General features: G+C 39.8%; 3 protein-coding genes across 6 annotated transcripts in view; all 3 read right to left on the bottom strand.

Annotated features, from left to right (window-relative positions):
• The window catches only part of clip1b (CAP-GLY domain containing linker protein 1b), a 42,353-nt gene extending 32,507 nt beyond the window's left edge, over positions 1-9,846 (bottom strand). The window contains exons 1-9 of one of the 2 annotated variants that reach the window (XM_067573604.1): positions 9,656-9,846; positions 5,298-5,507; positions 4,753-5,178; positions 4,532-4,662; positions 3,264-3,388; positions 2,977-3,178; positions 2,426-2,623; positions 2,106-2,209; positions 688-748 (exon numbers count right to left, since the gene is read on the bottom strand). In XM_067573604.1, the coding sequence (XP_067429705.1) occupies positions 688-748; positions 2,106-2,209; positions 2,426-2,623; positions 2,977-3,178; positions 3,264-3,388; positions 4,532-4,662; positions 4,753-5,178; positions 5,298-5,394 (1,344 nt within the window). In that variant the 5' untranslated portion in view covers positions 5,395-5,507; positions 9,656-9,846. The remainder of the gene's footprint in view (positions 1-687; positions 749-2,105; positions 2,210-2,425; positions 2,624-2,976; positions 3,179-3,263; positions 3,389-4,531; positions 4,663-4,752; positions 5,179-5,297; positions 5,508-9,655) is intronic. The other variant, XM_067573605.1, reaches the window with a different exon arrangement.
• A 909-nt stretch (positions 9,847-10,755) lies between these two features.
• LOC137170752 (hydroxycarboxylic acid receptor 3-like) lies at positions 10,756-13,995 on the bottom strand. Its single transcript, XM_067574313.1, has one exon. The coding sequence runs from the start codon at positions 12,827-12,829 to the stop codon at positions 11,786-11,788; it is 1,044 nt and encodes a 347-aa protein (XP_067430414.1). The 5' UTR covers positions 12,830-13,995; the 3' UTR covers positions 10,756-11,785.
• A 138-nt stretch (positions 13,996-14,133) lies between these two features.
• denr (density-regulated protein) lies at positions 14,134-19,970 on the bottom strand. 3 transcript variants are annotated; one of them, XM_067574314.1, is made up of 8 exons: positions 19,768-19,970; positions 18,622-18,734; positions 18,131-18,150; positions 17,920-18,005; positions 15,972-16,060; positions 15,656-15,772; positions 15,418-15,557; positions 14,134-14,465 (listed from the first exon to the last, which is right to left on the bottom strand). In XM_067574314.1, the coding sequence occupies exons 2-8, from the start codon at positions 18,722-18,724 to the stop codon at positions 14,421-14,423; spliced, it is 600 nt and encodes a 199-aa protein (XP_067430415.1). In that variant the 5' UTR covers positions 18,725-18,734; positions 19,768-19,970; the 3' UTR covers positions 14,134-14,420. The 3 variants fall into 3 exon arrangements, with proteins under 3 accessions (XP_067430415.1, XP_067430416.1, XP_067430417.1); XM_067574315.1 differs by lacking the exon at positions 19,768-19,970 and adding an exon at positions 19,597-19,686; XM_067574316.1 differs by lacking the exon at positions 19,768-19,970 and adding an exon at positions 18,940-18,966.
• Positions 19,971-20,091: the final 121 nt, after the last annotated feature.

The raw sequence follows: 20,091 nt of genomic DNA on the forward strand, positions 1-20,091 counted from the left end.
GAAGAAGATGCAGACAACACGAGCGAGTGAGCGAGATAAAAGCATGTAAAAGAGAGTTGAAAGCGAGGCGGACGTTAAGAGCTTTCAGGGTCGGGCACGTGGGTGAAAAGATGAGGAGAGGATGGTGAGAGTAAGTGCTGCAGAAGGAGGAGGGAAAATCATAGAGGAAGGGTAAGTGAATTAAGCATGAATGAATAAATAAAGGAGCAGGAAGACAGACGTGTCTGAATAAGAAAGTAAATGAATGATTCAAAGAGTGCAGAGAAAGAAAAAAAACCTTAGACAGAATGATTGATTTCATCAGAAGTTCTTCTTTTTTTTTTTTTTTTTAGAGGAAAATGTGAAGCAGTGACGAGTTAACGGCTGCTTATTTAGCATTTTGAAGTCATTTTATGTGCTTAAAAAAATATGAAACATCTGGAAATTAAAGTAAAAAACAAAAGAGGTGGTGTTCAAGAGAAACTCATGCATGAGACGGATTGAAGTTGATTTATTGGTTTGATTGGTTTTAAAAAGAACTACATGGGTGTGATGAGGTCAAATAAACAAACTCATCCTTTTCTTTTCTAATCAATAATTCACACAAGAATTCATGAGAAAACATCATCAGCCTGATAAGTGACAGCCGGCTGGAGTGAGTGAGAGAAGATGTTTAATTGAGAGTCAGATTATATAACCGTAAGTTACCTCCAGGTCTCCTCTGGTGATGCACGCCTCCTCTACACGAAACTGCAGATCTTCCACTTTTCTGTCAGACAGGGACGATAATTCAATTCATCTTAAAGTTGCATCTGTATCAACTGATAGCTCTCACTCCTGACTTTAATTATAGCCATGTACAGCAGAGATGTGCTGAGGCCCAGACATTATCACTTTCACTGGTTAAAGTGACAAACATCGCCAGCAGAAGGTCATATCAGCTGTCAATAATTACTGTTAATCATGTGAGTAACTTGATGACGGGCCAACATTAATCCCGTGAGGGAGGAAACTAAAGTCTGGTTCACTGCTGTACAAACGCAAGTGGACTGAATGTTTTCCTACAGAGTGATACGTCTTCTCTTTAACGTATCACTTCACCTTACTATTAATAATTTAAGCTGATCACGTTAAAGGATATGGTTGACATCCTCTATAATTTTTTATTGTCAACAAATCTCGTGTTTGGAGTCAAACCAACAATGAATCGATCTACTTACAAGTATTGCATGTGCATCCAAAGCCTGATATATCTTATTCCTCTGTGCTGTAGACCTCCAGTGTTGTCCGAAAACTATTAAAAACTCGTCAATAAGCCAGATCGTTACACTGGGTGACAAGTTCCTTCATCATGAGCAGTTTGGTCACGTTAGGCTCTAAAGACGAATAACAGACTAGTTCTGTGTCAGGCAGATGACACTGAGCATGTGTGGGAATGCAGTTTAGTTTATTGAGCTTCACTAGCTTGTTGTGCTACATATCACAACATCTTGACTTTGTACTACACTGAAAATTTCTCTTCAGCAGAAAGTCAAGAGCACAACAAGCTAGTGAAGCTCTGTAAACAGAACCGCATCCCTGCACACGCTCAGTGTCGTCTGCCTGACACAGAACTACTCTGTTATTAGTCTTTAGAGCCGTTTCTAAACAAACTAACATGACCAAACTCTTCATAATGAAGGAACATGTCACCCAGTGCAGCGGTGTGACTCACTGACGTGTTTTTAATAGTGTTTGGACAACAGTGGAGGTCTACAGCACAGAGGAATAAGATATATCAGGTTTTGGATACACACATAATACTTGTTAGTACATCAGTTCATTGTTGGTTTGGATCCAAACATCAGATTTTTGATAATAAGAAAAATATAGAAAATCACCAGTCAAATCCTTTAATGGTTTTCAACCAGCACCTTCAGTATTTGAATCAAGTAGCTTGTATAAATTAAGGTGTGACAAATTTAGTATCTACAGCGTTATTTAAATGTGTCAGACACTCATTTAAATCAACATTTAGGTAAATAAAACTCTGATGGGACTCAGCAGGTAACAGCTACTGGACTGGAATCAGGAGCGGGTCCAGAGAAACCTGACTGGGAGACTTCAGGTGAAGTCAGACCACCCACCTCTTCTCCTCCTCCAGCTGGTTGAGCATCTCCACTTTGTCTCGATCTGCTGCTTCCACCAGCGAACGTAACTGATCCAACTTTGTCTCCATCTCCATCGCATACTAACACACACACACACACACACACAATCATTACAAAAATCAATAAACAATGATAAAATTATACTTATACATGTGAAGACCCCTAACTAAAGCTAGTTTAGAGCTGCAGGAACTTCTGATATGTAAATGCATGCTTGTATTCATAGTTAACAGTTGAAACAAGACTACATGTTCTCGTTTGACTGCAGATAATATACATGTGTCCGTGTATCTGACCTGATCCCGTCCTTTCCTCAGCAGAGCCATCTCCTGCTGCACCTCTCCCGCGTGGCTGGTTGCCTTCGCGACCTCGCATCTCTCCAGATCCCTCTCCGCTAGCAGCTGTTCGATGTGCTGCTGCTTCTCCTTCAGAGCTTCCTGTAGCGCCGTGGTGCCAGAAATCTTGCGAGCGTACCGAGCGGACGTCTCTGTCAGCTGGAAGATAAAGTTTTGTTTGTTATTCGATGTTTTTTTTTCAGAGCAGATTACAATCAAGTGTTGAAACTGTGTCAGACGTCCCTGAAGTCTGGAAAAAATGAAATAACACATTGAAGTGAAGGTGTCATGAAGGGTCAGCAGATGTAGACTTCTCCTTCATCTGTGCTCCTGTTTGTTTAAGAACTTTTTTGGGGAAAAGAAAATCTACTGCTGTTTAAAACAACAGGAAATCTGCATCAGTAATGTTGTGTTTGAAAGGAAATTTTGTTCAGGAAATCATCTACTGACTCTATGACTCACAGTACTGTTTGAGGATGACCAGTAAACACAGAGCCTCGTGTGAGTCTTACCAGTCCCGCTCGGCTGGGTTTGCCGCTGACCGAGGAGGTGGCGGAGCTGAGCGAGCTAATGGAGGAGGCGCTGGGACTCCTCTTGAGGAGGGACCTCCTCTGTGAGCTCTTCGCCTTGGTAGGTGTGGTGCAGGGGAAACCGATGCGTGTCACCTTGTGGACCGGAGCGAACAGACCGTACCTGGGCATGCACTGGAAGTATCTGAGGAGAAGACGGCGGTGCTGGTTTAGGAACATAAAGAACAGATCTTATATATTTGTCCTTTTTAAAATGTTCCTTATCATACCTGGTTCCTGCTACAGCTCCGTCGTTCTTGCCAAGAGGTTCGTCTAGTTCCACTCCGCACCAGTCTCCTTTAGCAAACTCTGTCTCCCCCAGAAACCGAACTACTCCTGCCTTGGTACCACCGACCTACAAACAAAAACCAGAGTCAGATGTAATGTTATTATCTAGAATTTACTCTTTGGCACGAACATAATCAGGGCTGCAACTAACAATCATTTTCATTATAAATTAACCTGCTGATTATTTTCTCAGTTAATTGTTTAGTCTATGAAAAGTTTAAAAGATTAGCCTGTTTTGTCCGACTACTATCCTTAAACATTAAAAAGTATAAAAGATATTCAATTTACTTTCATATATGACAAGGAAAGACATTTGAGAAGCTGGAACCATCAAATGTTTGAAAAAAAAGACTGAAATGATTATTCGATTATCAAAATAGTAGCCAATTAATTTTCTAAAAAGAACAAAATCACGAGTCAGGAACAGTCTGTCTTTCTCCACATGGCAAAATCACTGACTTGACAATTATTCTGAATTAATCTGAATGAAATGGGAGTTTAAATATTTCATCAAAATAAACTAAGACGAAAATGAAAAAACAAACCTAAAACATAATGTAAAATGTATTCATCATATAAATATGATGTGCATCATGGCTTTGTAATCTACTGACAGGACTGACAACAATGTTTTCAGATGAGTATTTTATCTACAATTCTGTAGTTTTTAGGAAATCTGTCACAAATCACTCCAACAGCTTCTCTTTCTTTCTTAGATATTTTTGGAGGAACAATGTGTTAGCAAAAACGCTAATTACATAATTCGCTATCAACACCTGACATTTCTGTGACAGTCGCGTCTCCTTGACTGCCTCCTGTTATTGTCATGGACTGCTTTGGTTTAGCAGGATGTTTTTTTGGCATCTAACTTCATATTAAACAATTCCTCCCTTATTGTTCAGGTCCTTATACGACTTCTAACACTGCTGATATCCGACAGCAGGACTTAAAGCTCTGCAGTGTGAAATCCTCTTTTTACAATTTTTCTTTTGACAATTTTGTGAATGAAACTTGTCCACAAATGGAGTTGAACAGGTCTAATCGACTAATAAAGCAGCATCTGGGGTAACTGATTATGCTAACGATCAAATTTTATGAACGCGTACAAACATATGAACAGGTGGCTTTCATCAAGTTGAAACAAACCATTTACAACTAGTTTGTTAAGAAAGTTTGGTGAATCCAAAAGTTACACCATGGTGCTTCTTACCAGCACGCGATCTCCAAGCCTCAGCTCCCTTTTATTCTTCTTCATGGATTCTGTGTCTGAGAGGTTCGATACCGACTCGCTGGATGTCAGCATTCGGTTGAGAGCGGCGCTCTTTATGGCAGAGCCCTGAGCTGAACAAAGAATACAGATTCTTAATATGCAGATCTAGCAAACAGCAGAGCCTTTACTTCACTAAAGAACATCATTTTCCTGTATTTTACCGGTTGAGGTAGTGCCAGCAGGTGCGGACGCTTGCGCCGGGTCGCCTGCTGCTGTCGAGGCTGCTTGTGCCGAGGCTGCTTGTGCCGGGCTGGCTTGTGCCGGGCTGGCTTGCCCCCCGTTTGCCTCCTTCTCCGGCAGTGCAGTCTTTGATAGCTTCGAAGGCCGCGTGAAAATCCCCCTGCCATCCTCACACTGGAAGTACCGGACCCCAGCCACCGACCCGTCGTTCTTCCCGATCGGCTCATCCAGCACGATGCCCGCCCACTGCCCCGGAGCGAACTGCGTGCCCCCGATGAACTGCACATAGCCGGGCTTGTTGCCGTTGACCCACACCCTCTCTCCGGTCTGAAAGTCACCAGCTCCATCCTGGGTCGGGGAGGTCACGCCGCCGGGGGACTTCTCTGGAGGAACTGGTTTTGGAGCACCTGAAGTCACAAATATGTTTCATTCATTCCCTTTGTTTATATTAACTTTATTACATCACTTCCTCCACTGAAACTTCCTTCAACATGTTAAACTATTTCAACACTTTCTTGGTTCTTACCGGAGGATGGGGACGTCCTTGACGGCACCCCAGCAGGACGGACTATTTTACTGGGGGGTTTGAGCCCGCTGACCTTGCCTGCGCTGCCTGTACTCATGGCTCCTGGTGTGTCAGCGAGCAGGAGGGGATCTGTGGGGTTTCTGGCCTGATCAAGGTGGGGGACTAGGCCTTCCCCACCACCCCGCAAAGTCCCAATGTGATGGAAGGGAGCTGGAAAACCAAACAAGTCCGCTGAATCAATTGAAATATAAAACAACTATATTTTAGTGGAATAATACAAATATCACAGCTGTAAGTGCAGTGGGATCATGATGAGGGTGTTGGACAGATGCAAGCAGGTATAAAAGACCATTTCATGTTTTATTCTGTTAAATACAACCATTAAAGGGTGTAAATACTCATGGAAACTAGATCTGCAGCTAACGATTATTCTCTCAATTAACCGATTAATTGTTTTGTCAATAAAATGCAAGAAAAAAAGTGAAAAATGCCCATCACAATCCACCAAAAACAAAAAGTTAACATGTTTAAAAGTGTTGTTTAATTCAACTAAAAGTCCAATAATGTATCATCATACACTGTATGACAAACAAAAGCATCAAATAGTCACATTTGAGAAGCTGGAACCAGTGAAATTTTGGCATTTTTGCTTAAAAAATTTAGAAATAGTTGCTAATTAATTGTCTGATGATCAACTAATCTTTTAATTGTTTCAGCTCTGATGCAAACACAATATTTTGCTAGTTTTTAAGAGAAAAAATGCCAAAATTATCTGGTTCCAGCTTCTAAAATATGAATATTTTCCTGTTTATTTCGTCTTCTATGATAATAAACTCTATATTTTTGGTTTGTGGATTAAATAAGACATTTGAGGCGCCACCTTAAGCTGCAATTGACATTTTTCACCATTTTCTGACATTTTATAAACCAAATGACTCATCGATAAATCGATTTATCAAGAAAATGATCAACAGATTAATTGATGGTGAAAATAAACCCTAGTAATTTATTTAGATCACTTTATAGACACCAGTTTTCACTTTTAAAGGGTCTTTTTCTGTTGATCAGTGTCAAAAAAGCCACATTAAATCTACTTTGATTCAATGTTATAAAACATAAAAACATCCAAGTGGGGTGAATATTTTCTTATTATTCTTATATTCTATTTATAAAAACCTAAACCACGACCGTGACACTCTGTAGACCACGTCCAACTGTATGTAACCGAGCTCCAAACCTCCATTTATTACCAAGCTATTTATTATCACCGTGTAATGAATGTGATACCGGCTGACCTCATGTCATGTGTACAGTTTCACTCTCCAAAGAGAAATCCCTCCACATTTATTGCATATTTTTCCGCCTCAAACATTCCTTTCTCTGACAAAATCCAAACCAATAAGATGAGGTTTTTTTTCTTCCTGAAGGTCTTGTAGGTGGCGGACAGCTGACAGCTCGACCGTGCTGCCATTTTATTCACAAAGCAGATGATTCATTCTGACTGTAACTGGGTCAAGACGGACATTATGTGTCATACAGTAACCGCTGTGTTTTCAATACGTCACGCTCTACACTGAAGTTACTGCATAGATGTCTGATTATAGCCGGGGCCGGGGACGATATTATATGTCAACCGTTAAATGATGAGAAGCTGCGGTACGGAGAGTCAGATATGTTTTATAGATGAGAAACTGTGTGTCCATTACAAACTGAAGCTTGTCCACCAGAGAGCATAACAAGTTTATCTTTTAACAGTAAAATGTCCTTCTGATTACATATGTTCATCTTTGTCACAATACTTGAAACAAATATAAAGCTATCCTCATGAAAACTGACTTATATCTTTATATTATATAGCCTATCTTTATCAGAGAGGAAGACTGACTTAAAGGTGACATATTATACTTTTTTGTGATTTCTTGTTATTTATATTCTGTTCTGATGTCAGATGCTGAGTTAAAAAAGTTAAAAAACTTAAAAAACTTGAGGTTAAAGTATGTAGAAATGCTGCCTTCAAGTCAAAAGTCAGGGCTTCAACCTGCTCTGAACGCTTCATTTGCAGCGTTTTTTTCTACCTTTCTGATACATGACGTCAGCTCGTCGCACGTGCCCAGTAGCCTTTGTTGCTAAGGTTGTTGCTAAGGTTTTTCCATGTGTTCACGTTGTCCTCTCTCATATTTTGGATCAGATTTCAGTAGGGCTTGACTGAAATCATATATAATTTTCAACTAGTCGATTAGTCGCCTGGGGGTGTGAACTTCGCAGCCACACATTTCTCCACTCTCTATTTTTTTAGCGTCTTCAGGTTAAGCTAACTCATTGTTGCTAACTTTGGAGCTAACCCCCTTCACTTTTCCAGCACTTGGGGAAATGACAGACATGACTTTTCTTGGTCTTGAGAAGCTGCAGCATTTATTAACTGTTACACTGTCATCTGTACTGTACATTTACTGCCAGACTGACAACTTACTGCTAACTTTTACCTCTGCTCCGCTCGCTTTCACCGTCACTTTTCTGCAACTCGCTCGTATTGCAACAGCGCTGCACAGAGGCTCCCAAACACTATTGACTTCCGAATTAATGGATAGTTGGCTTTATTTTTGGCATTGAAAAATTTTTTTTTTGGCCTGGCAGGGGTTCTCGTTATTATAATTATAGGAGAAACACTGTAAACGCTCAGTAAACGTTGAGTACAGTTAGACCCAGCAGTCTCCATTAGGTTGGGCGAGTTCAAAGTTGTGAAAACAACGGGGGTGTTTTGAATAAACCCCCATTTTCACAGGTAATTTGTTAGTCTGTCCCTCCTGTCGCAAGAAATAATGGATTCATCCTGGAAAGCTACTGCTATGTAGCACTTTTCTCCTTCTGAAAGTAACATTGAGATTATTCAGCCAATGAGAATTTGGTCAGACAAGAGCATATCAACCAACTAATCCACCAGTCGACCAGGAGACTACAGCCCTAGCCCTAGTAGTGAAATCCTGCTACTAGTTTGTTGCGTGGTTTGTTGAGGTACAGTAGCCTCCAGAGCTGGAGGAAGTCTGCCGAGAGCCAATCAGAACAGAGCAGTCTAATCGTGATGGGGGCCTTAATTTGTCTTTCTGCAGATCCCCTCCAGACATGTTTTAAGATGCATATAAAATACTCTAACCTGACGCACTTTCAAAAAATACTTGGCAGGTGATTGGTCGAATCATCTGTCTATCACCGTCTTGCCTTGCAAGGCAGCTGGATTTGCAAGATCATGTGAGAATCCTCATAGGACGCTGATTGGTGGCCTCGCAAGGTAAAAAATACTCTATTGTGATTAATAACATGTGTCTGATATGGTTTTTGCACAGGAAAAAAAGTTCAATTATCTTGTTAAAATCCTTAAAATGACATCTCCTCCTTTTCCTTTAATTAAAAATTCCACAATCTATGAATATGCAAATATTTTTCATGTCAAAAGTTGGACACAAGATGTCTCCTACTTCAGTGTAAAGACCATTCTCAGTGTTTGTGCACTGGAGGCTTCAAGTTTCCACATCACACTTCTGTATAAGTTGAATATTGGACCAGGATTATCCTCCAAACTAGTTGTGATGTCACAAATCCTGCTCACCCCTTCAAATCAGATTTTCAATAAGCTCAGAGAAACTTTCCACTCTCAACAGATGAAAGTGAAAACAACACATACATAAATCTTCACAGTGAAGCTCAAACATCCAACTGTAGGAACAAGAAGAAAAAACACATATTTGGGTGGAGGAGGACTTTAGCAGTTTATAGGAGCTTAGATGTGAATCTGTATCCATGCAATGATGAGGTAATGATGAGAAATCAGCTCCTCCCCCCGCCCAGCCGGTGTCTGCACACCAAAACAACAAGCACACCTAGAGCTGTCAAACCTCCATCCTGCGGCTCCCCAGGGCCTGATAACATCTCAGACTAACTCTAGTTTATCTCCAGACTTTCACAGACACTAACCAGATAAGTATAAATCGTTGCTGTACATGAAAAACAGATGATGAGGCTGGCCCTTCCTACAAGACGCTAATATAACTAACTATAACACTTTTTCTCAACGTGCTACACATTTCATTTCACAGTGATAGGTTAGTTTGATCGGATAGCATCTTTTTAGGGCAAGTCCCGTGATTTTACAGCTGCTTAAAGGTATTTCTTTCCATATTTTGTGTTATCTGCGTTGGTCCCTGCTGGAATGCGCTCCTAACTGCCAGAGCTAGCTAGCTACAGATTAGCAAGAAAGCATAAAAACTGAGGATAACGTTAAGACAACAGACGCTCTACAGGTGTGATATAAAAGAGGAATAAAAGCAGACAGGTGTGAATAAAAAGTTGCTGCGGGAGCTTACTTGGTCTCTTTTGGTGAATTGGGTGTCAGTAAAGGATGCCGTGAGCACCGTTACATGTTTTTCCAGCCCAGCCCAGACTCACAGCCTGACGTCACCTTGGGAACTAATGCTGCGTTCACGGACCAAGCGTGAGCTCGTACATCTGAGCTCCACGATGATTTTTAAAAAATCGAGTCCCGGAAATGAGCACAAAGGGAAAGTAACTAAGTATATTTACTCAAGTATAATTTGAGATACTTGTACTTTACTTGTGTATTTCCATTTTCTGCTACTTTATACTTCCAGAGGGAAGTAATTTATACTTCCAGAGGGAAGTATAAAGAGGGAAATATTGTACTTTCTACTCCACTACATTTATTTGACAGCTTTAGTTACTTTTCAGATGAAGATTTGACACAATGGATAATATAAGAAGCTTTTAAAATACAACACATTGTTAAAGATGAAACCAGTGGTTTCCAACCTTTTTGGCTTTTCACGTCTTACAAAAAGCAGTGTGTAGTCGGGGTCACATTTCACATGTCTATGAGTTGTTAACAGCTCCACCAAATAGTGATTTTTCCCTCTAAACTTCTCACATGCTTTCATTTCAATAAATGTTCAAATGATCCAATATTTCAGCAAAGATTATAGAAAAAGTGAAAACAGATTTGTGTATCAGAACTTTGTTTTTTCTTCTTTCCTCTCCCATTAATCATCTCATGACCCCTCAGATTTATCTGGTGTCCCTTTGGAGGGGCCCGACCCCTAGGTTGGGAACCACTGGACTAAACTATCTAACTGTATATAAAGTAGTGTAAACTAGCTCCACCTCCAGCAGCTACAACAGTAACATACTGCTCTAACACTGATGCTTCAGTATTAATAATCTAATGATGTCATATATAATAATATATCAGTCAGAGGGACCAAACCACTACTTTTACTGCAATACTTTAACTACATCAAGCTCATAATACTTATGTACTTTTACTGCAATACTTTAACTACATCAAGCTCATAATACTTATATACTTTTACTGTAGTAGGACTGTTCATGGAGGACTTTTACTTGTAATGGAGTATTTATATATTGTTGATGGCACAAACTTAATACATAATTTATGTTGGTTATTTTAATCTTTAATTGATATTTGACAAGAAAATAAGATGGACAGGATACAAAGACTAGAAATTTATATGAGCAAAAATATATGCACACAGAATGACAAAAGGCAGAAAACAATAATGTACATTTCATGCTTTTATGTAATTTGATGACATTACTAGCATGCTCACTAACCCCTTACACTTTACATCTAAGAATATATGAACATTTCACACACTTTCCCAGTTATGTCGATGTACAAGTTGTGCATTTATTGACATTTCCTCACAGTGCTGAAATCACCTCTACCTCCCTCTGTTTGTTCATCTGATTTATACTGTAATTATTTTTTCTACTGGTTGGCAGAAAATCAGTTTTCTGTTTGCAGTGGATGTGATTGACAACAGACATGATTATATTTACTACCTTACCAAGAACAGCGGATATACTGTATATATAACATCATTTATAGGACAGATAGTAGCTGCTTTTCCACTACGCAAACTTAACAACCTGTAACCTGGAACTTCCCGAACCCTGAACCTACTGTATTTTACAAACTAGGAAGGAAAAAATGTCTAAGTTAGACATTGTATATTGAAATTACAATCAAGTGTTATGAAAGACAAATAGGGCAAGATGACAAGGACACGGACAATAAGAGGAATTTAAAACATCTTAGGGTCTTTGCATTTAAAATATTTTATAACATGTTAATTATTTTGACAATTGGGAAAGTGTTGTTGTGGGTGATTTATTTCCTTTTCTACAAAAACCACTCCAGTCTATTTTTAATTGTTAACAGCTCTTTAAATCCCACACTGCAACTACACTCACACTGGTTTATACTCTACCAACACAAGTGCACAGCTCTAAGCTGTTAATTATTTTACATTAGTAATTTAATTGCTCACAATCACACAGCAAAATGTCCTCTACATTTTATAATAGTAGGTTATAAATTTGGATTATATATATTTTAGCAACACCGAGGCCTTTAACATGCTTTTTGGATTCATGTAATATATCTATAATGATAGCATTTAATTCTTTCTACCATCAATGGTGGAAATTTTATTTGACTCTGACACATCTTTGTCCTCTTTCCTTCTCAGCAGCTTATTCAGGAGCCTGTTGAAGGCGCCGCTGAAGACAGGGCTCGAGAAATAATAGACGACAGGGTTGAGGACACTGTTGAAATAAGTGAAACACACAGACGTGTAGAACGCCAGGTTGGCCTCCGCAAAGTATTTGCATTCGGTGTACCATACCTTGAGGATCCAGACAGCAATGCGCGATATAGTGCTGGGGAAGAAACAAGTAATAAAGATCAAAGCCACAGCCAAGACAAACTGAACGGCCCGTTTGATTTTCCCCTTTTTGTCCACAGTCCTGATCCTCAGCTGCCACGTAATTCTGACCGTGCAGAAGGCGACGATTGCGGTGGGCAGGAAAAACTGGATGACATAGAAAGTGTTGTGCCAGGTGGAGAGAGGAGTGAAGCCCATGCAAATGTTGAAACTCTCACACTGCGTACGGTTGCCATTAGGGTAGAAGTGCTCATCAGCAAGGAGGTACCCGGTGGCAAGAACAATGAGGCCCCAGAGACCGAGGGAGACCCAGAGAGCATAGCCAAGGCCCATTCGGTTGATCCGGTTCAGCGGGTGGACAATCTTGAAGTATCGGTCAACAGCCACGGCCGTGAGGAAGAAGATCCCTGCGGCACGGTTGGCCGCCAGCAGAAAGAGCAGGATACGACACATGGCATCGCCGTGGACCCAGTTCTTCCCCCGCCTGTAGTAGTCTGCTCTGAAAGGGAGGCAGAACAGCACAATGGAGTCGGCGACAGCCAGGTGAGTCAGGTACACAGCGTTGGGCTTCCATTCGTCCATGTGAAAGATGAACATCCACAGCGCGACGACGTTCCCCATCAGTCCAAACATGAACTCCAGGATCAGTATCGGAGGCAAAACCTGGTCCAGGATGGGAGACTCGAAGGCGCAGCAGACGTTTAAGTGTGAGACATTCATCCTTTGGACCGTCAGTGAAGCACAACACGCTCCCGCTGCTCTATATAGTGTCAACATAGATATGCTGTATCAGCTGACATCTTTAGGAGGGATCCATGTTTGCCTTCATGCAAATGATTCTCAGACAAACATACTAATTCATAAGTGGAGCGAACATCTGTGCACTATCTATTGGGAAGTGATATTGACCCAGAGGAGCATGGAAACAACTGTAAATGTTATCCATCTGGGGAGTGTGCTTCATTATCAAACTATTATTCAGGGGAATAAGCTCACTCATGGGTATTGAGAGGGGTGCTTGAAAAACAACTAACCTGCGGCCATTTACATGACTCAGGTAAAGCAGGTGACTACAACAAATTATAACCCTGAAAATGTTTAATGGGTTTTTGAAAAACCCAGTAGGTGATTTGAGGAGGGATGAGGGGGCGATGCCATCCCCCCTTGTTAACCTGCCATCCTCCCCTTCTCCATCCTCTAGTAGCAGAGAAAATACAGGGGCAGAGGGGTTGTTTAGTTGAATGTTAGTCTAGTCTGCCTGACTCATCTATCCTTTATCTGACTGAGGTTTGAAGTTAGAATCTATGGCCCCGACCGTGGCTTTGAAATATCAGCAGCTAAACTGTGCTGTGTATTGATAAATCCATGGTGCTGTCCGTGGTTCTGAAGTAGCAAATTAATTTGTAATTGTGCCTTTTCCTCCCAGTCCTGCCTTTCTATCAGTTTCATCTTGGATCGATAATCTCTCTGCTATAATACTCAATTCTGTACTGTATTATACCCCATATGCTCTATAGAGTAGTGTCACCATGATCAAAGTGACAAGTAGCAACGTGTAGTCACAGAAGAGCAAAAGGATCATAGAAATATTACAGGAATACTTCAGGCAGCAGTGTGTCTCTATGATCATTCAGAAGTGTCTGTGCTGCTAAAAATACACCTCCAGACCAACCCGCCTCTGTAACAAAATATGTTAAGGGTGACGTGACTACAGATATAGTTTTTACTATAGATGTTTGGGAGTGGAGCAGGTTATGTAACTGAAGAAATTAACCTGAGTTGACCGCAACATGTTGAGCTGCTACAGCTACATAATTCAAGGTAAAGTTTACACCATAACATGCTTAATGTCCACATCCAGTAAAAGAATAGGCCCACATAAAATATGTATTTAGCTTAATAGTAGCTCTATTAAATCAAAATTATAATTGCAATTATAATATCAGAAATTAGGCTAGGCTTATATTTGATATTTGATAATCTGGTTAACCCCAACCCTCCCACTGGGCCATCCCCCCCCTGTTAAAAATGAAATGCTACACACAACCATTGAAAAGAAAGAAAAGACAAACTTAAAAGACTTGAGTTTACGGGCGAAGGAGACTGAAATTTATTAGCCTACAGTTTGCTTGAGTGAACAACATTTGGGAGGGATTCACGTCATACCACACCTTTGGCAAACGAGAGAAAGCAGCTATTAACTAATAAAAAAAAACAAAACAAAAAAAAAATGCCAAGTGAGTGGCCAAGTCCGCAGCTTTTTATGTACAGTAAATAAAATAAGTATAAAATGACTTAATGTGTACATTTGGCCAGGTTGTCGTTGTTACAGGTCACATCCATTTCAGTAAAAGTGCATATTTGGTCTTCACTTCTTGACTTCACCCAGATCATCAATGCTGTCATCGTCCACCTACAAGACACAGAGAATAAATTCAATATTTGTGTTGTGTGTGTGAACTCAACATTTAAAAAGGGTAAGTGTGGTGATATTCTATATTTTTCTTGTCAACAAATCTCCTACAAATGCACTATTACTTCCTGTTTCACTGCTGAAAACAACCAGCTGTTTTAGGAAGTTACTGAGTCTTTAAAAAAATGAAACTATATAAATTTGTGAGCATTTTTTTTAAGATTTACATCTTCAAAAGGAACCAATGAGCTTAGTTCTGATGTCTACAGTTGTACTAACATGTTGTTAGTTTTGGTCTTTTTGTGGGATTTGCTGACAAGAAGAAAATTACAGAAAAAGATCAGACTTATCTCCTTTTACTTTTGTTGGTGCCAAGGTTACTAACAACTAAGAGCATTAGCTTTTATCACATGGAAAATGTGACGTGAATAGTGTCATAAGATGCAAATAAACTCCTGCATAGACAATCTGGCGCTTCTAGCTTACATAAAACATTTTTTGGTCTTCCGTTTTACTGAAGCTGACGTGTGTCAGTTCTACATCAGCTGCCTCGAAATAAAAAGCACCTAAAATACATTTGAGGAGCAAACTGGTGTTTTCAGTTTTATTATTTAGTCACGAAATACCACAATACCATTTACTCTCTATCTCTCTCTCTCTCTCTCTCTCTCTCAACTTGCTTCACTGGGCAGTTGGATATCATGACAAGCTCACTCATATACAACCAGTCCTGAGATCCTGAAGTATAAAGATAGACTGCAGCCAGCTATTTTAAATCTTTTAACATCACAGTGTAGGCACGGGAAGGTTCAAACTCAGCTCTGCCTCGTCCAGTAAAAATTAAATTGAGAGCAAAACGACAGACAAGTAAGAAAATGCACAAAGAGAAGAAGAAGTCACGATTAAAAAGATGAACCCTTTTTAAAAGATGCAAAGTTTTCTAACAGCTCACCTCAGGCCACTTCTCTTGGATGACGTCGATTATGTCATCTGTAAAATCTCCCTGAATGATTATTTCATCCTCTGCTGTAACGGAGGCACCACAAGAGAATTTCTGGGCAAAGAATCGCTGAGCCTCTTTAAGTTCGATGTCTGCGAGAAGTCAACACAGGATTCATGTTAAGAATAAAAGCATCAAGAGAAACAAAATTAAAAGTCACATCACGTGTAACGAGAAACAAAACTCTTACCAAACGTTGCCAGGCCACACACCCGTGTGACGTATTTCTTCTTGGCTCTCGGGATTTTTGCTATCGTAACTTTCTGAGGCACAGTCTTCTTTTTCTGTTTGATCTGGCCTCGTCCACCTGGAAATGAAGTGAGTTACCACGGAAACATCAGCATTCCGAGTGATTATCTGACTTCTTCCAGCTGTGAAACTACGTCTTTAGATAGACAGCAGTGAAGAATGATTTCCTTACAACCACAGAAACTATCTACACACATATCTTTGGATGTATAACTAACACATAACATCCTATAAGAAGCCTATATTTCATAACACACCTCTCTTCTGTTTCTTTTTCTCCTCTTCCTCGCCTGCAGGGGGGGCATCTCCAGTACCGGGTTCTTGCTTGGGTGCCTTCGCTGCCGGGCCAGTTGGACAAAAGCACAATAGAAAGACATTAAAACCAGTCCGGCAACAATAATTCTTACCTTTTGGATGACTGTTATACTTTGTGTGGACACCTGGAAGGACAATGTATATTTGCAACAGTTTTTACAGACCTTTACTATTAATCTTCAGACCTGAAAATCTGTTTTCTGTAAGATTTTACCTCATTATGAAGCTATTTCTCACTCTGTAGTGAACCTTGTCCTGTCCGTACTGTCACAGTTTCAAGACTCTGCTCTTAAAAGTACACAAATAAAAAGCACAAACTGTGTACTTGTGTTAAGTTTTAATAATAAGGGCTGCAACTAACGATTATCTTCATTGTCTCTTAATCTGTCAATGTTTTTCTCAATTAGTCGATAAGTCATTTGGTCTGTAAAATGGTTAAAAATGTCGTTCACTGTTTCCCAAAGATCGAGGTGACGTCCTCAAATTCCCCGATAAATAGTCCACAACGTAAAGATATTCACTTTACCATCATAAAAAATGAAAGAAACCAGAGAATATTCACATCTGAGAAGCTGGACATTTATTGATTTTTTCTTTAAAACACTATTCAAAACGAGTATTGATTCCAGATTCATTTTCTGTCCATTGCAGCTCTATTTCAGAGTAAATCCTTTCACAGCTTTAGGGCTTCGTAGTGACTCCTGCGTGCTTATAAACACACCACTGTACCCTGTAATTGCTGCTGAAATCCCTGTGAGTATTAACAGTCGTTCATCAGTTAAATTGCCGTGCTTTGAAACAGCTTCTCTTCACACTGAAAAGATCTCAGTGCGACTAAAAGTCCGACCGTCTCCCTCTCTGATCGTTTCCTGGAGATTCTGACTGGCTTGGAGTGAAGCAGCGGCTGCGTCTGAACTCTATAAATGAGAATCTGTTTCTCCAGCGGAGTCAGTACTGCAGACTGTTAACAGTCCAAATAAATCACTGTAGGTCAGCAAACAATAGTTGAAAGCCCACATTCTTTACTCCAAACAAACAAAAATCACCATTTGTTTCACCTCTTTAAACCGCGCTGACCTGCAGGTGGTTCCACAGCGTTCAGGTTTTATACTTCACATATCTGGAACAAACTGCTGCAGCTCTCAGATCTTTTAAATCAAAGCTGAAGACTTTTCTGTTTTCTGAGGCTTCTTAAACATATCTCGCACTGCACTGTAACTTACTGTCCTTATTCTGTTGTAGCTTATTTTTATTTTCTATTTAACTAAATTTAAATGCGTTCTTTTATAATGTACTATCTCGCTTTTACATTTTGCCTTGATGCTTTTTGTGTTGTTGAAATCTGCCTTGCAGCAAAATATTGTTCATATCCACATAAGTTCAAATTCTAGTGGAGCCCAAACTTTCCAAAGACACCACATCTGTCAGGTTGAATTAGTGTGTGTATAAAATGATGCACGAGACATTTAAGATATTTCCATTTGATGCGACCGCAGAAGAGCACGGTGGGTTTGAATTATTTCCCATCGTGGAGCTTCGATGAAAAGCTGGAACAAGATGATACAGATACTGATTTTGTCCTAAAATGTGGAATAAGATTCATTTTCCAAACTTTAAAGCTACTAAAAGGAGGCTGTATGTTAAGTGGTAAACACACGTCACATCTGTACATCAATAAAAAGTGAAAACATGACTTCAATGTGCTGCAGCCTTTAACCAGGAAGAGACAAACATGAGCTGCACCAAAATATCCCCACATCCAAAACCCCTCTCTATCTATTCTAATGTATTCTTGCGCAGCGATATATTATGTTTCATTTCTATCTGTATATGCAAACTTTGAGGAAATTGAAGGTAAGTATCTCTGATTATAATCTTAAATAACACTCACCTACAGTCATCCTGGCAAACACATCTGGAAAGTTCTTCTCAAGCCACTGCCTGCATTTGGCCGGCTCGGGCATGTACTCACAGTACTGCAGACACGACACAGCAGTTAGAGAATTAAAGATTAAATATACTAAATAAGGCGTATTTGTGAGAGATTTAGTGAACTGGATGACACTACAGAATATTTCATTTGTTTGATAATTAAACTTACCTCTGTAGGCAGAGAGCACACTGCAGAGAAAAGACAAGAATTCATTATAAACAGAGAATCATTCATTTAATAATTCAAATCACATTTTCACAAAGGTAGCATTAAGAGCTGCAACAATTACGTGATTAATCGATTAGTCGATCGGCAGACAATTAATCAGAAACTATTTTAATGCTTGATTAATCCTTTTGAGTCATTTCTTAGAGAAAAAATGTCAAAATTCTCTTATTCTAGCTTCTTAAATGTGAATATTTTCTGGTTTCTTTAGTCTTCTATGATCATAAACTGAATATCTGACTGTTGATCAGGACAAAACAAGACATTTTAGGTTGCATTTGGGCTTCAGGAAATGATGATTGATATTTTTCACCATTTTCTGACATTTTGTAGACCAAACAACTAATCGATTAATCAAGAAAATAATTAGTTGCAGCCCTAGTACCAATATAAACCTTGTAAAGATGACATGAGTGAAAGCTTGTGTACTTTACCTCCACAGTAAAGCACTTTCAGTGGGTACTTTGAATCAGGATCAACCGTCCCATGCTCTGATCTGTTTTCAGAAGAACCCGATTCCATCTCAGTAGTAGCCATCACAATTTATCTGGAGAAAAAAAACAGATACATGGACAAAAAAAACATGAAAAGATAGCTTCAAAATGTTTCAAGACTGTCTTAAAACAACAGCCAGGTGTCCATATGAACAGTGAAAGAGGTTTTCCTCGCTGTAATCATTCCTCCTGTTCATACTGGCTGTTAAAAGATCCTTCAAACGTGCTGTCGATGGAAGTGATGGAGGCCAAAATCACCTTTAAAGGTGGATCCTGCTTTACTGGCTGATTTACTCCTGATTATATTTGTCTTAAACCAAATTGCCACAAACACCTCAGTTTTAGAATATTACATAGAGATGACCATCTGTTTAAAATTAAAAATAAATACCCAATGATCTTTGAAAAAAAACCCATAGGTCATTTAAAATTGTGAACTTGTCCTTTAAATGGAGTTCTGTGATTATATTATAACTTAAATATGAAGTGAGGATAAAAACCTGAAGCTTTCACTTCACATTAATAATAAAAATGTCATCAGATTAGTTGTCATACTAGTACGGAGGCTCCTGTCAGTATTTCATCATGCTAGCCTTCCTTGCCAATAATATATTTAACTGCTCTTATATTTAACTGTCAGCACAGATAACATCGTGAAACACACATATATAAACTGGAATAAGTCAGACATTTACACAATTCGGTCTCTCAGGAGGCTAATTAAAAGCACAGCTGCAGCAGATCAGTGGATAGTTGGCTTGATAGCATCGAAGTACTCAGCTTTAGCTTAGCTCACACATGCGGCTGTTTTAATGCTTTTTTTAATTAACCGCTTAGCTACGATACGTGTTTTAATTAATACGATTTAAATATCACGGTTAGTGTCGACACTATCGCCGTGGTGACAAACTGTACCTCGCTGAGGAAGATAAACCCCCTGAAATGAGTTTAACTGGTTTCATTCATCAGGTAACGTTGAGTCACCCAGCTGTCACCGTTAGCTCAGCAGGCTAGCAGCTAACTGACGAGCTCTGCTGCTGAATAACTGAACACAGATTTGGAAGAAAAAACGTCGAGTCTACGTACCCCGCAAAAAAATATTCTCTAAATCTGCTGTCTGTGCAGTGAAGCCGCTCGCATTATTGACGTTAGTTTGACTTTTTTCAGAAGATCATTCTTGTTGTTGAATAAGGTTTAGTTGGCGTACTTTGAGCACGCCTGGTAGCCGCTTCTTGTTTTAGTTGAAGCGGCGGACAGACGGTGTTGATGCGCGGCAGCAGCGCCCCCTGCTGTTCCGGAGAACCGACGCACCTTCGCCCGTTAAAACCGTCTTCTTCTGTGGTTCAGGCAGACTAGGCGCTACCATGACGTATTGCAATCTCCCCACTGTTTGTTAATGATGATCCTTTT

This window comes from Thunnus thynnus, chromosome 19 (genome assembly GCF_963924715.1).
Source record: "Thunnus thynnus chromosome 19, fThuThy2.1, whole genome shotgun sequence".
In the NCBI taxonomy this organism is placed as follows: Eukaryota; Metazoa; Chordata; class Actinopteri; order Scombriformes; family Scombridae; genus Thunnus; species Thunnus thynnus.

Excerpts from the sequence above, each read along its gene's own strand:
- LOC137170752 (XM_067574313.1), bottom strand. The coding sequence starts at position 12,829 with ATGTTGACACTATATAGAGCAGCGGGAGCGTGTTGTGCTTCACTGACG.
- denr (XM_067574314.1), bottom strand. The coding sequence starts at position 18,724 with ATGGCTACTACTGAGATGGAATCGGGTTCTTCTGAAAACAGATCAGAG. Across the intron at positions 16,061-17,919 it reads TTTGCCAGGATGACTGTAGG|CCCGGCAGCGAAGGCACCCA; the intron begins TGAGTGTTATTT and ends TTGTCCAACTGG. Across the intron at positions 15,558-15,655 it reads GTGTGGCCTGGCAACGTTTG|ACATCGAACTTAAAGAGGCT; the intron begins GTAAGAGTTTTG and ends GACTTCTCGCAG.